Source organism: Remersonia thermophila, chromosome 1 (genome assembly GCF_042764415.1).
Source record: "Remersonia thermophila strain ATCC 22073 chromosome 1, whole genome shotgun sequence".
NCBI classification, from domain to species: Eukaryota; Fungi; Ascomycota; class Sordariomycetes; order Sordariales; family Chaetomiaceae; genus Remersonia; species Remersonia thermophila.
Genome location: NC_092217.1, coordinates 3,940,504 through 3,954,796, shown reverse-complemented (window position 1 = coordinate 3,954,796; position 14,293 = coordinate 3,940,504). Strand labels below are relative to the sequence as shown.

The 14,293-nt window shown below is 61.7% G+C and overlaps 3 protein-coding genes across 3 annotated transcripts; 2 read left to right on the top strand and 1 right to left on the bottom strand.

Moving 5' to 3' along the window:
- Nucleotides 1-145: 145 nt before the first annotated feature.
- VTJ83DRAFT_1101 (uncharacterized protein) lies at nucleotides 146-779 on the bottom strand (the record flags this gene model as incomplete). Its single annotated transcript, XM_071007224.1, has 3 exons — nucleotides 146-391; nucleotides 564-644; nucleotides 777-779. The coding sequence occupies 3 exons, from the start codon at nucleotides 777-779 to the stop codon at nucleotides 146-148; spliced, it is 330 nt and encodes a 109-aa protein (XP_070870454.1).
- An 805-nt stretch (nucleotides 780-1,584) lies between these two features.
- On the top strand, nucleotides 1,585-4,863 carry VTJ83DRAFT_1100 (uncharacterized protein; the record flags this gene model as incomplete). Its single annotated transcript, XM_071007223.1, has 1 exon — nucleotides 1,585-4,863. The coding sequence occupies one exon, from the start codon at nucleotides 1,585-1,587 to the stop codon at nucleotides 4,861-4,863; it is 3,279 nt and encodes a 1,092-aa protein (XP_070870453.1).
- A 6,256-nt stretch (nucleotides 4,864-11,119) lies between these two features.
- On the top strand, nucleotides 11,120-13,723 carry VTJ83DRAFT_1099 (uncharacterized protein; the record flags this gene model as incomplete). The annotated part of the gene is made up of 4 exons (XM_071007220.1): nucleotides 11,120-12,058; nucleotides 12,182-13,160; nucleotides 13,225-13,607; nucleotides 13,676-13,723. The coding sequence occupies 4 exons, from the start codon at nucleotides 11,120-11,122 to the stop codon at nucleotides 13,721-13,723; spliced, it is 2,349 nt and encodes a 782-aa protein (XP_070870452.1).
- Nucleotides 13,724-14,293: the final 570 nt, after the last annotated feature.

Genomic DNA, 14,293 nt, shown 5'->3' with positions numbered 1-14,293 from the left:
CAGAGACACCTCTCCGTCGTATAGCCCCGCGTGTACGTTGACAAGATCAACAAGCACACGACCCCCATTGGATAGGTAGGTAGGCAGGTAGGTACGGGAGGGATCGACAGGGCAAGGGAAGAAAGCAAGGGACGGTAGCAGGGCTTTAGGCCTTCTTCTTGGCCGCCGACGCCGCCGACGAGCTCGAGTCGCCCGACGAAGCGGCGGCGGCGGCGGCGGCGGCGGCGGCGGCGGCCTTGGCGGCCTTCTTGCGGTTGCTGCGGATCATGACGACGCTGAGAAAAGAGCCGACGACGGCGCAGCCCAGGAGGATGAGGATGACGGGGATGCGGATGGCCCAGACGCGCGGCGGGAAGAACTTTTGGAGCGGGTGGTCGGGGTCGACGAAGGGCTGGTACGGAAGGTGGCAAACTCCATGGTTAGCGGGGCTTGATCGTTGTTGTTGTTGTTGTTTTTGTCGTCGTGGTCGTGAACGGGTGTTTGTTTATTTGTGTGGGTTTGGTGTGGTGCATGGGGGGGACGGCGGAGGATGGGAGGATGGGAGGATGGGGAACAAGACGTACCATCAACAGGGTCCAGATGGTGTAGTAGAGAAAAACGACCGATGAGGCCACGAGCATGGCGAGGCCGACGAGTTTGTCGAGCTGGACGGCGGGTCAAGCTTGGTTAGCCCGAGGGGGATGGGTGGAATCAACGATGCAGCAGGAGAGCGGCTTGCGCCAGCGCCGTGGATGCGGTTTGCGCCGGGTTGCGCAGGGGGCAGGGTTGGGACTGACCATTGTCAAGGAGTGTTTGGGAATGGAAAGAGACAGAGATGGAGAGGTATCAAATCGGCGGTGATGCGAAGCGAGAAGCTGCCCAGACCAAGGTGGTGTATAGGGGAGGGGGCGATGGTTGCGGGTTGCGGGTGTGAGGATGGATCAACCATGGCGATGCCTTTGTCGATGAGATGATGCAGCTTAGGTGCTTTCGGTTCCATGCGCTGGCCGGGCCACGGTGACCTCAAGATGGGAAGCATGGAAGGCCCGGGCCCCCCCCAAAAAAAAACCGACAGGGGGGGTTGGTTGGTTGGTCGCCGGGTTCTGGTTCGCGTCTTTGGGCGCGTCACAGCGGTAAAGGTACTGAGTATACATAGTACACCTAACGTTCGCCTTGAACAGGGGCCAGCTCACCTGCATTTGGCCTGCTCTTCGCTGGGTCCACACGGTGGTAGGCTCGGTGAGATAAGTGGGGCTGCCTGCAGTGCGGTGCGGTGCGGTGCAGCGTACAGTACAGTACAGTACGCAGTACTATACGCAGCACTGCGTACACCCGACGGCACATGTGGGTCCTCCACCTACCTTGCCGTGCCTGCCAGGTAGCCAACCTCCCGTCGCCAAATGCAAACCTCTGCCAACGTTTTTGGCTGGAAACATTTTCGACAACGAAAGCGTCCCTGATCTCTTCTTCCATCCTCATTGCCCTTCCCACCCCAACCCACCATTGCCGTCGCCTCGGCCTCGGGTTCCATTTCCCATCGAGCCAAGCGAGACCGGAGAACATTGATTGTCCCAACTCCTCTCCGTCTGGCCGACAGGATCAAAAATGGCATCCGCACACGTCGAGGCGCCGTCGCGCCACGCGAGCCCCGGCCCGTCGCCATCGCCATCATCGCCCGGCCGCCCACGCTCCCCGAGTCATCATCATCATCGCGACGGGTCGCCTTCCCCAGCCCGGAGCGAATCGCGCGGCCCCCGTGATTCCCGCCATGTCTCACCGGCCCCACGCCCTAGGTCCCCCGAGCGCCGCTCGCCCACCCGGTCTCCTCGTTCCCATTCCCGTTCCCGTTCCCGTTCTCGCTCTCCCACAGAGTCTCCCCGGTCGCCTCCGAGACGCTCTCCGTCGCCCCTTCGCCGCCGCTCCGAATCGCCCCCCGAAGATGACCGCGCTCCCGCACGATCCCCTCCTCGCCGCCGCCGCTCGCCCCCGGCCCAGCGCCGCGATGCCGACAGGTATCGGCCGCAAAAGAAGGAGCGGACGCCGCCGGCCCCGGCGCCACCACCACCGCCGCCGCCGCCAGCCCCGGCAAAGACGGAGGAGGAGAGGCTGGCCGACATGCGCGCCGAGTACCAGAAGCTGCTCAACATGCGCAGCCAGGGCGTGTACCTGCCGCCGCACAAGCTGCGCGCCCTCCAGGCCGCCATCACCGACAAGACGACCAAGGAGTACCAGCGCATGGCCTGGGACGCCCTGAAAAAGTCCATCAACGGCTTCGTCAACAAGGTCAACACGGGCAACATCAAGTTCGTCGTGCCCGAGCTGTTTGGCGAGAACCTCATCCGCGGGCGCGGCCTCTTCTGCCAGAGCCTGCTCAAGGCCCAGCACGCCAGCTTGCCCTTCACCCCGATCTACGCCTGCCTGGCGGCCATCTGCAACACCAAGCTGCCCCAGGTCGGAGAGCTGCTCGTCAAGCGCCTCGTGATGCGCTTCCGCAAGGCCTTCAAGCGCAACGACAAGGCCGTCTGCCTTTCGTCGACCATGTTCATCGCCCACCTGGTCAACAACCAGGTCGTCCACGAGACCCTGGCCGCCCAGATCCTCCTGCTGCTGCTGGCCAAGCCCACCGACGACAGCGTCGAGATCGCCGTCGGCCTGATGCGCGAGGTCGGCCTCTTCCTCGAGGAGATGTCGCCCCGCATCGCCAACGCCGTCTTTGACCAGTTCCGCAACATCCTGCACGAGGCCGACATCGACCGCCGCACCCAGTACATGATCGAGGTCCTGTTCCAGATCCGCAAGGACAAGTACAAGGACAACCCGGTCATCAAGGAGGAGCTGGACCTTGTCGAGGAGGAGGACCAGATCACCCACCGCATCGGCCTCGACGAGAACATCGACACCCAGGACGGCCTGAACGTGTTCAAGTACGACCCCCACTGGCAGGAGAACGAGGACGAGTACAAGAAGCTCAAGGCCGAGATCCTGGGCGAGGTCAGCGGCAGCGAGGACGAAGACGACGACGACAACGACGAGGAAGAGACCGAGTCGGAATCCGAGGACGAAGAGCAAAAGGCCCTCGAGATCAAGGATCAGAGCAACGCCGACCTCGTGAACCTCCGGCGAACCATCTACCTCACCATCCAGTCCAGCGCCGACCCGGAGGAAGCGGCCCACAAGCTCATGAAGCTGCGCCTGCCCCCGGGCCAGGAGCCCGAGCTTGTGTCCATGATCATCGAGGCCTGCGCCCAGGAAAAGGTCTACATCAAGTTCATGGGCCTCCTCGGCGAGCGCTTTGCCCGCCTGAACCGCATGTGGCTGGACCTGTTCGAGGAAGCCTTTGCCAAGTACTACTCGACGATCCACCGCTACGAGACCAACAAGCTGCGCAACGTTGCCCGCTTCTTTGGCCACCTGCTCGCCACGGACGCGATCGGCTGGCACGTTTTGTCGTGCATCCGCCTGAACGAGGAGGAAACGACGGCGGCGAGCCGCATCTTCATCAAGATCCTGTTTGAGGACCTCCAGGAGAACATGGGCACCGCCAAGCTCAAGGCCCGCATGAGCGAGGAGGCGCTGCAGCCCAGCTTCCAGGGCATCTTCCCGCACGACAACCCGCGCAACATTCGCTTCGCCATCAACTACTTCACCGCCATCAAGATGGGCTTCCTCACCGACGAGATGCGCACCTTTTTGGCCAACATGCCCAAGCCCACCCTCCCGGCCCCGGCCGCCGCCGCCGACCGCTCCGACTCGGAGTCGGTTTCGAGCTATTCCTCCTACTCGCGTTCCTATTCGTCGCGCTCTCGGTCGCGCACCCCGCCGCGCAAGACCCGCCATGACAGGTCCTACTCCCGCTCTCGCAGCCCTAGCCGCAGCCGGAGCCGCAGCTACACGCGCTCCATCTCGGGGAGCCGATCACCTTCCCGCTCCCGCTCCCGCTCCCCGTCCCCCCACCGCCGCGACCGCGGCCGCGGCCGCGGTCGCAGTCCCAGCTACAGCCGAAGCCCGAGCCGGAGCCCGAGCCGGAGCCCGAGCAGGAGCAGGAGCAGGAGCATCAGCAGGACGCCCAGCCGGACCCGCAGCAACGGCCGGGATCGGCGCAGCCGCAGCTACAGCCGGTCTCCGACAAGGTCCAGGTCCCCGTCGCCCCGCCGCGGCCGGCCTCGCACGCGGAGCAGGAGCAGGTCCTACTCGCGCTCCGTCTCACGGTCACCCTCGCGCTCCCCGGCTCGCCCCGCCGCCGCTTCTGCCGGCGGGCCTTTGGGGCGTCCGGCCAAACGCCGCAGGGAGGGATCCTACTCGGCCAGCCGGTCGCCGGCCCCGCCGCCGGCCAGGAGGCAGAAGAGGTTTAGCCGGTCGGCGTCCGCCGCCTCGAGGGGCTCGCGATCGCCTTCGCGGTCACGGTCGCGATCAAGGTCGCGGAGCCGAGAGAACAAGGGCAGGAATGGACCCGCTGGTCGGGGTGCTGCTCCTGCTGCCGTTGCTGCTGCTGGCCCTAGAGGAGGGGATCGCGGAAGGAGGGGTTATTCGTATTCACGTTCGCGGTCACGGTCTAGGTCCAGGTCCAGGACCCCCTCCAGATCGCCGTCAAGGAGTCCTGCACGCCAGGCAGGGCCTCGGGGCGGCCCCGGTGGCGATCGGGATAGATACAGGGATAGGGAAGGGCCAGGAGGAGGCAACTGGGCCCGCGGGCGTGACCGCGGTCCCGAGGGGGAGCCCCGTGAGTATGCCTACCGCGGCGGCAGGAGGGATAGCCGCTCCCCGCCGCCGGCCAAGAGGAAGAGGTATCAAAGCAGCGAAGGGTCAAGGTCGAGGTCGAGGTCTCGGGGGCGGGAGCAGGACAGAGGGTCCATGAAGCGCGGGAAAGGCGGGGTTGGGTATTGACGGAGGAGGCCGGCAGATATCCGCCTCTCCCTTTCTCTCTCCCTCTGCTGCGCCTAGGTACGCATCTCTCCAAGATAACCGAGAGCGCCTCTCTGTGTGGTGGACGGAGCATGCATGCGATATCCGATCGTGCGTTTTTTGGATTGCCATCCGATGGAACGGTGCGTTAGGGGACGGCCATAGATTGTACCACTTTTCCATGACAGCGGCGAGCCGCGGGTTAGGCCAGGCCCAGTCAAGTACTTGTATAGAAAGCAGACGAGTTGATGGGCCGGGAGCGTGGAGCGGCGAGGAAACGCCCCTCCTTCGCTCGGTCAGGTAATATCAGGTTCGATGACGATGGGCCGTCACATCACGTTACTTGCTTCGTAAAAAAAAAAAAAAAAAAAAAAAAAAGGTGTCTTGTAGGCATGCACAGAACATACTATACATGCATAATGTTATCGCTGGTATGCTCGGCAACATGTTTACCTGGCGGCTTGACCCCTGAATGCCGAAACCAATAAGGTGGTGGGGGGGGGGGGGGGGGCCTTCAGGGCTGCACGTTGCAGACCCGCCCGCCGGCGCGCTTCGGCGCATGACACGCCAGACGCACCATGCCTCGGTAGGTACTGTGAGATAGGAAGCCTGCAGAACGTTGGGACTTGGGACAGCAAATTAGAGAACCGACTTGGACTCTTGGGGGGGCAATCTCGCATGCATGCAACGCGAGATGGTCGTCCTTGGGGGGGAAAAATCTCATCCTCTGGCAGCGTCAAGCCAGCTTGACGAGCAACGCCGGAGATTTGTTGAAACCAAAAAAGGGGGGAGGAAAGGCGAGGGGGGGGGGGGGGGGGCCGCAGCCAATCTGGCGTGGTTGTTTTGGGATTGAGTGGTTCAGTGGAATTGATTCAGGAGAGCGACATGCATGGCCGAGTCGAAGACAAGCAGCAGAGCTGTCGGCGACAATCATTTCCTGCCCCTTTTGGGAACAACCCATTGGTGAAGTGTGTCAAGTAACTAGGTACTGGTACTGGTAGGTGTTTGGGAGAGCTCCCGGTGATGGAGTTCAAAGCTGCCGGGCGGTTGCCCAATGGCCTATGTACACAACTATAAACAGAACCACGCTGATGTTGGCATTGGTCCAATCACCGTATGTGGTACTGTGTATGCTTGACGAAACGAACGGTTTTGGTGCCGTTTTTCCATGTCATTTTGTTGTTGTTGTTTTGCGTTGGATAGGGTGACCTTCCGTTCGGTCTCTTTTGAATGGCTTTGGGAGCCTTTGGAGCGGGCCACCTGAAACAAGCGACAAGGCACACGCGCGCGCCAACCATGTTGGCGTCTCGGGAACCCGAGCTCGCCTGTGCCTTACGTTTCGTTAGGTTCTGTACTGTACACAGCAAAGCGCCGTAGCTCGTGTAATACGGTAGCTATCGTTACAGCGGTACGGTACCCATCGCGCAGGCCCAGGAACAGGAGCCGGAACAGCAGGAGCAGGAACAACGAGGAACAGGAACAGAAGAAATGAACATGCGCATCCTCGCTTCTTTGGGTTCCTCTGCGTCGCTCGCAAATCACGTTACCCTCCCGCAGCCAAGATCGATCCGACCATGCTGACGTCCGAGCTCACCCACCCCAACCCGTAACAAGTGCTTACATAGGCACGTAGGTACGTAGCACTCTACTGCACATCATCACCCATTCTCGTGTTCCAAGAATCTCGTGTTCCGAGTAAAAGGATGAGATGATGATGATGATGATGACGATGACGACAACGACGGCAATCGACGATCACCACCACCACCACCACCACCACCACCACGTCCATTCGGCGATCCACCCACCTGGGTCCCTCTCTCCGAGGTCCCACAGTATCTGTCTCTGACAGACACCGACCGCCACCCGCACCAGCTGGCCCTAGAACAGGTTGAGCTCCTCCCCGTTTGGGAAACCCGGATGCCACATCTACTACCGTACGGGTTGTATGTGCGTGTGCGTGTGTGCGTGCGCGTGCGTGTGTGTATAGAGCAACTACACCGCACATACGCTTGCTCGCCATCATGCCGTGCATGCGGACCCAAGGCGTCACGCAAGGCTACCCTCGCCGTCTCGCAGATGCCGGAGCGCGCACCGTAGCTGGGAGTCTCCGGTCCGGTAGCGTTCCGCTGCGCCGCGCGGCCTTGGTGGGCGAACCTGTCCATGCGCCCCGGGGACATGCATGCTTTGCGAGAGCGGAGAGCGGGGGGAGGTTGTTAAAGGCTTTCCATACCTCCCTACCTACCTTTCTTTACCTAGCTGTGTTTCTCTCTGAGGAATGGAAGTCTCCCCCCGCCCCTAGCCCCTAGCCCCTAGCAGAGTTGAACCCGGTGCCAGGCGCTCTGTATAGTATGTAGACCGTACAACATCGACCGGTCATGCGTGAAACATGACGACGACGAATCCGCCGCAGACATGACGGCGAAAAGCAAGAGCAACGACGGTCGCAGAAGCACACGCCACCGAGTCACCACAGTACCGCCGGCTCGGGCAGGAGATGGATTGGTGGCTGGCTGATCGGCCGGCGCCGGCGAATCGGCATATTCGCCGCACGGCTTCTGGTTTCTGGCTTGTCCGTCCCTTCCGACCTCTTTGCTCTATCTCTCTCTCTCCGGGGATCGATCTGTTCCACATGCTGCAACTTTGTACCACCATCCCCGACCAGCCCGCCGCCCCTTTTGATCCTCCCTATTAGAATAGGGGGGGTTGCTCGAGATGTCGCCGTGCCGCCGAGGTTGGCCGTGTGCCCCCGCCGCACGTGGAGCCGGGAGCGCCACCGACGCCGGGGAGCCTCGTTGTTGTTCTTGCCTTCTGGAGCGCTCAGCTGGGGTCCGGACGCGGCGGTAGGGAAGCTCAAAAGAGTTTCCTTTTGGTGCTGTACAGAACAAGAAGGCCTCATATGTACCCGGAATGGTTCCACGACGAGCAAGCAAGCACCTGCGCGGTGGTTGTGCCGCATGGCCAGACCAGAGAAGGGGACGGATGCGGTCCAATGCCAGCGCAGAAACCCCGAAGCCAGCCCGGTGACCCGGAGAGCTGTGATGCAGCCGGCGCCCAGCGAGCAGGCGGCATGCCGGATTCCATCCAGTCCGGTCGAAGCGTCAGAGACACGGGCGGCCGCTGTTACCACGCTACCGCCGTGTAAATGGACCGCCGCAGCAGAACGCGCAAGATCAAAACAAAGCTCCCTCGCCTAGGTACCGACAACGTACAATAGGCACACGCGCACACACACACACACACACACATGCTTCGAACATACACACAGCATGTACCTCACGCTAGCGACACACGGGCAAGCCGCCGCCGCTGCCGCCGTGTTTCGCTTGGTCGGAGGTTGTAATTGTTGTTGTTCTCGTCGCCAGCGCCGCTGGGCGCAGCCGGCTCGCCCGCCCCTTGCCTCCTCCATGTTGCATCGGAAAAGGATCTTCCATAGGGTGGCGGAGACTCGGGTAACAGCAACGCATCTGCTGCCGAACACCGCCATTTGTCGAGACGTTTGAAGATAAGGAGCCCGTCAATGCTTTGTTTGGGGGGGGTGAAAAAAACGAAATGTTTGAAAATCATCCTCAAGTATGTGAAAAGGGCACAAAAACGACTTGGAGGAGGTGGTTCCCTTGGTTGTTCACTTGTGCCTTGAGCTGAACAGCGAACTGCTCTGACAAGGGGAGGGGGGGAGGGGGATTGAACAACGGCCGCCGTCGCCTCATTACGCTAACCAGAGGCCGGGGATACGGTCCAACTGCTGGTGGGGCTTGTCCGGGAAAGGGAACGGGCCAGTGGGGGAGGGGGGGGGGGGGAAAGCTGAAGGCCTGGCTTCCGTTCCAGAGCCCTCAATGCGCTTCGCCCTGACTGATGTAAATAGTTATGTTCATACATGCCATATGTACACTCCTGTATGTATGTATGTAGTAGAACATGGGCAGAACTTGAAGAACCCAGGATAGGCATGGACACAACAACAACAACGACAACAACAACAACCACCACCACCACCACAGCAGAGCAACGAGCGGCAAAAATGCCCTTGGCAGGTCGCCGAATCAATACGCATCGACAACCATCGACACGCGAGGGCATCCAGGGGGGGCCGGCGACCATGACGCAAAACTACGCTACACCACACCGGCATCCCATCCATTCCCCACCGGGTCGCCCACCGTCCCTTCTTGCCAAGGCTGGCTTTGGCTTGACTGTCTTGTCGTGTTGTGTTGTGTTTGTATTGTTTGGGTGGAAAATGGGCTTCATGCACGACGAACACGGTTGACGTCCCGAAACATGAGTCGCTCCTCTTCCCGCGCGCCCCCTCCCCTCCCGGCGGAGGACCGCCGCGCAGACCAATCAGGCACTCCCAAGACCCTTGCAGGCGTGCTGGAATGTCAGATTGTCCTGTCCCTGAACATGAATGAATGCGAGCGAGCACGCACAGGACGAACCCGACCGAACCAAGCTCGGGCTGGGATCTGGGGCAATGAAACGGGTTGAGGGGACGGGAGATGAAGATGGCTTATTCAAAACCTGCATTCTCGATGATGGGCCGGCCGGATACCTACTGCGTATGTAACTATGTACAAGAGACTTCAACAGATCGGAAGCCGTGGAAGAAAAGAAAAAAAAGGGTCGGATGGTCGACCATGTCTCGCATGGAAATAAGGCCAAGCCCGACCTAAGGCGTGTAAGGTACAGCGCGCGGCAAGGCCTTTTACGAGACGCTGGGACCAGAAACAGGCGATTTTCCCGACGCGATTTTTACTTTACACATGCATTAACGTTACCGCCCTTACCCGTATGTAGCGAGGTGTGGGGTCATGCTCGTGGGGAAGACAGGGGGTTCCTGGAATTTGGCTGCAAGGCCCGAGAGGACGCAACCAGGGGGGGGGCTCTCTCCCGTCTTGTGGTGCGTGCACCACACCGTTGCCCAGCCCCAATCCTCCTCCCCCCCCCCCCTCTCTGCAGGTGCCTGGGCCTGCCCTGGTTTGCCTTGGCCTGCCCTGGGCCTCGTCCCAGAGTCACCATCTCGCCCGTTCCAGGAGGCGGAGCGCGCAAAGAAACCTTCAACCATTCTCTCGCATTCCAACCCGTCCCTTCGTTCTGCCCACTTCCGTACAACCTCTCCCATCCACCAACGGTCCTATCTCCCCCCTCCCCTCTCTCGGTCTCTCTTCCTCCCTTTCTCTCGTTACGGTTTTCTTTTTTTTTTCTCCTTTTTTTGCCCATCCCCCATCATCCCCACGTGTGTTCTAGCAAGCGTTGTTGGCTGGCTGGGAGAACACGAAACATCTCATCCATCCTCTCAGGGTCGCGTCTGAGAAAGCCCAGGCAATTGCACCGAGCCTCGTCCCAAAGTTCTGAACCACACCCACCAGGTCAAAGCCTTGCCCGCACCGCGTGGACCATTGTCCTTCTGTGCACTTCGCTTCAAGCTTGGTCGTCCTCGTTGTCAGAAGCTTCTTTCGATTCTTGACCTCTCCCATCGTTCCACCGTCGCTGGGTCTCCCCTCGCTCGCTTCCTTCAGGATTCGACACGAAGCAGCGAGAACCCACCCAAGGACAAGCTGCTCCCTTCGCCTGCCCAAACCATTCTTCTCCGGCCTTGCCAACAAACCACAACCCTCCGCTGAACCATATCACACCTCTTCGCCTTTCCGATGTCGCGCCTCCAATAGTCACACAGCATCTGTAGGCGTCAGTAGGCACTGCGTCTCTCCTCGACCGACCCGAGCCACAACATCTCTTCCGACCCGGCGCCCCCGTTGTCGCCTCTGTCGACTTTGTGCTCTCCCTCTTCGCGGAGACGACTCTCGCCTACTTGGACCCATACTCCTACCCCCCCGTCTTCTTCTGGTCGCAGGGCGTCCTTCGATTCTACCGTCACCAACCGCCACCGAGGATTTCCTAACCCGATTTTTTTCCCGCTCTACCCATCACGCCAAAATCCGAGGACATCGGGTGAGTGACTCTGCCGGGCTCGTCCCATCCGGCCACAGAGGCTCGCTCCCGCTTGGGTTTTCCAGCACGAGACGGCTGGTTTCGATGCCTCTCGTTGCCCGATATTGAAGAAGCCTTGAAGGCCCGACAAGCTAACAAGTGTAGAACAGCATCGCTACCCACCCACCCACCCAAACGTGTAAACCTGGTCCCGAGTACCGTACTATCCACCCCACCTTCGACGATCAAGTTCGGTTGCGCGTGACGAGACACCAAGTTCCCTCGGCGTCGTACAGCTTCAGCCGTAGCCATGGCCGCGCTGGTACAAGGATACCCGCAACAGACGGGCACCGTGACGGTCCTTCAGACCAGGCCGTCGTCCGCCGGAGGGGTGCTCCAATCTGTCCCGATCCAGTCTGCCGCACAGTACATGCCGGGGGCCGCTCCTAGGGCCCACGGCCACTCTTCAACGACGGCTGTTCCTGGGCAATACCGGGGGCTGGTCCAGCAGCAGCATGCCCTGAGGAGCCTGCCAAATCTCGGCGCAACCTCGCAGTGGCAACAAGCCAGGGCGGGCCGGACGTCGTCAGCCTCGTCGTTGCCATCCGTGCAAGCGCTCGACTATCTCCAGCCCGCCATGCCTGCCATGGCTCAGCCTCGTTACCCGACCAGCGCCTCCATGACCAACCTTCCCAGCACTTCGACCATGGGGGCCCAGATGGTCCCCGCGATCCGGGACGATTCCGCGCTTGCGGCCCCCGGCGCGAGGCGGGGCTCGGCCTCGGCCCGGCCGCTGCCGTCGAGCAACGCCTCCTCTTCGCAGTCTTCGGCGGCATCCACGCCCACCCGGCCTACCCCGGAGAGGTACCGGCGTTCTTCTGCCCTGCGCTCCGACGCAACCACCGGGGCATCTGCGGCCCCGGCGTCGTCGGGCCCTCAGCTGCAGCCGGCGGCGACGGCGTTGCAGAACAGGCCGAACAGCTTCGTCGGCGCCCCGTTTGGTTCGTCGGTGGATGACGCGGCTCTTGCTTCCGGGCAATCCCAAGAAGCAGCCAAGAGGGGCCGCCGGCGCAGCATGCCGGCCCTCGAATCCGGCTTCCCCATCCACCTGCTCGCGCGTGATCCCAGGCTTCCAGCCGAGGCGAGTCGTCCCAAGAGCGCCGGTGCCAACATCAATCGCCCGACGCCTGACAAGAAGGAGCTGCTTGACATCGCCCTGCGTTCGGCCATTGTCGCGCCGCCCTCAACCGTAAGTCCTGCCCCGCACCCACCGCCGCCAAGGCGCCGGTCCAATCACGTCCTTGGCCGCGTGAACGCCTGCCCCTTTTTCACGTTTGGCACTGACACGTAGAATGCTTTCTGTGCCGAACAGTCCACCAGTCGCAACGGTTCCGACTCCACCGCGAGCTCCACCGCCGCGGTGGCCCCTGAACCCGTCCATGCCGACCCTGAAACCTTGGGCGTGGCCAACGCTCCCCCCCGAAGCTCGTCGGCCGATGCCACGGCCAGCAAACGCGCCACGAACCCGTCACCCTTGTCGAAGCCGGTGACGATGGACGCAGAGGCGGTCGGCCAGCCGACGGCCGCGGAGGGATCCGGGAAGCCCAGCGCCCCGGCCCCGCAGTCCCCGGAGAGCCCGGCCGTCAAGCAATTGACGGCCATCAACGAAAAGCGAGGCAGGCCCAAGAGCAAGACGTCGCGGCTGCGGCGGGCGTTTTCGTTCGGCAGCGCCGCCGAGTTCCGCAAGGCCGCGGACGAGGCCGACGTCGAGAGCAGCGGCGCCTCCAAGCTCCACAAGGATCGGGATCACCACCCCAAGGACGCCTACGATGAGGAGCAGGCCCGGATCGCCGAGCGCCAGGAGGCTGCCGGCATCGGCAGCAGCATCTACTCGGGCAGCCGGTTCTTCCACGGATCGACCGACAACCTGTCCATCTCGTCGACGGCATCCTCGGCTTCCATCATGATTCGCAAGATGGGCCACGGCATGAAGAAGGGCACCCGGTCGCTCGCCAGGCTGTTCCGCCCCAAGGCGTCCGCGGTGAGCGCCCCGCCGCTGGAACCCACCGTGCTCGAGGATGTGCCCGAGCCGGCCGTCTCTCTCGTCACGGCCGAGGCCGAGCGGGACCAACGGGCCCATGGGCCCTCGGATGTGAAGGCGCAAGGGGCCGGCGCCGGATCCTCGTCGCATCTTGAGCGGAGCTCGGCCGACGTGGTCAAGACGCACTCCCCGGACCCAGAACGGACCGGCAGCTCCGGGACGGACAGCTCGACCCCGCGGAAGACCATCGTCGGCGGGGAGAAGGAGCGGGCCGAGGCCCTGGCGTCCGTGCGCAAGGGGATTTTGAAGAGTAAGCCGCCTCTGAGGGGGGGAAAAAAAAGAAGGGTTGGACGTGGCTAACTGTTTCCCACCAGACCGTAACGGCTCGACCCCGTCCCCGCGGCCTCCGGAGAACAAGACGTCGGCCTTCGACCTTCCCAAGGTTCCTTCGATCTCCGACTCTCCCAACTCGAGCGCGCCGAGCACCCCTAACGAGGACGCCCAGCGGCGCCCCGGCGCGCTGGCCATCGGCAGCGAGGATTACTTCGTGTCGGCTCTGCGGCTCCGCCAGGACTTGAAGAGCGGGTCCAGCACGCCGCAGACGGTCAAGCGGTGCGCGACCTTCAGCCCGCGCATTGTGTTTTTCGAGACGTGGCCGAGCCAGGAGTATGACCGCCGGGGAGAAATTGCCACGTGCAATCGCCTGACGCCCATGCTGGCGCAGCAGATCAAGGAGGAGCTGAACAACTTCAAGATGGTGCGTTGTTGTTGGAGCCGAAAGAGACGCCATGCAACCTGGATTCCATGCTGACGGCTTTGCAACAGGAAATGGAAGTCCACGAGAACTCCAAGATCTACACGCACTTTTTCTAGTGACGGTGCATCATCTGCGGGCCACACTCTCGACTCCGCGCCATTTCTTTCCAGTTCAACGCACGCACGCACGCACGCACGCATGGACACACGCACGCAATGGCGGCGATATTCGACCGGGACTCTACCTACCTACGTTACCTACTCTCTCGGGTGCTTTTTCTTTTCTCAAAAACCACGGCGTTTTTTTTTATTTTTTTTCCTAGTTCGGATCCAGCATTTGTATGGCGTTATGGCGTTTTCGACACTTTTCTCTCGGCAGCATTCTTGCGGCTAGACTATTGCGCAGCGCAGCACACAGCGAGTTTTTAATACAGTACATACGACGGTCATTGCGCGGATTCTCGAGTCCTGTCGGACGCTGGCCGACTTGTCCCCCCGGGCTTGACGATGGCTGCCAGCTTTGGGTGCAAGGCAGGCTGCTGCTGTACGGCAGGCCTTGGGTGAGGGGCTGGTTGGTGGCGAGCTTGGAGATCCGAGACGAAAAAAAGGGGCGTTGGATGTTTGGTGAATGGGTTTAGCATACGAGGGGGAGAAGAGCTCGAGAGGATGGGCGACAACAACCACAAT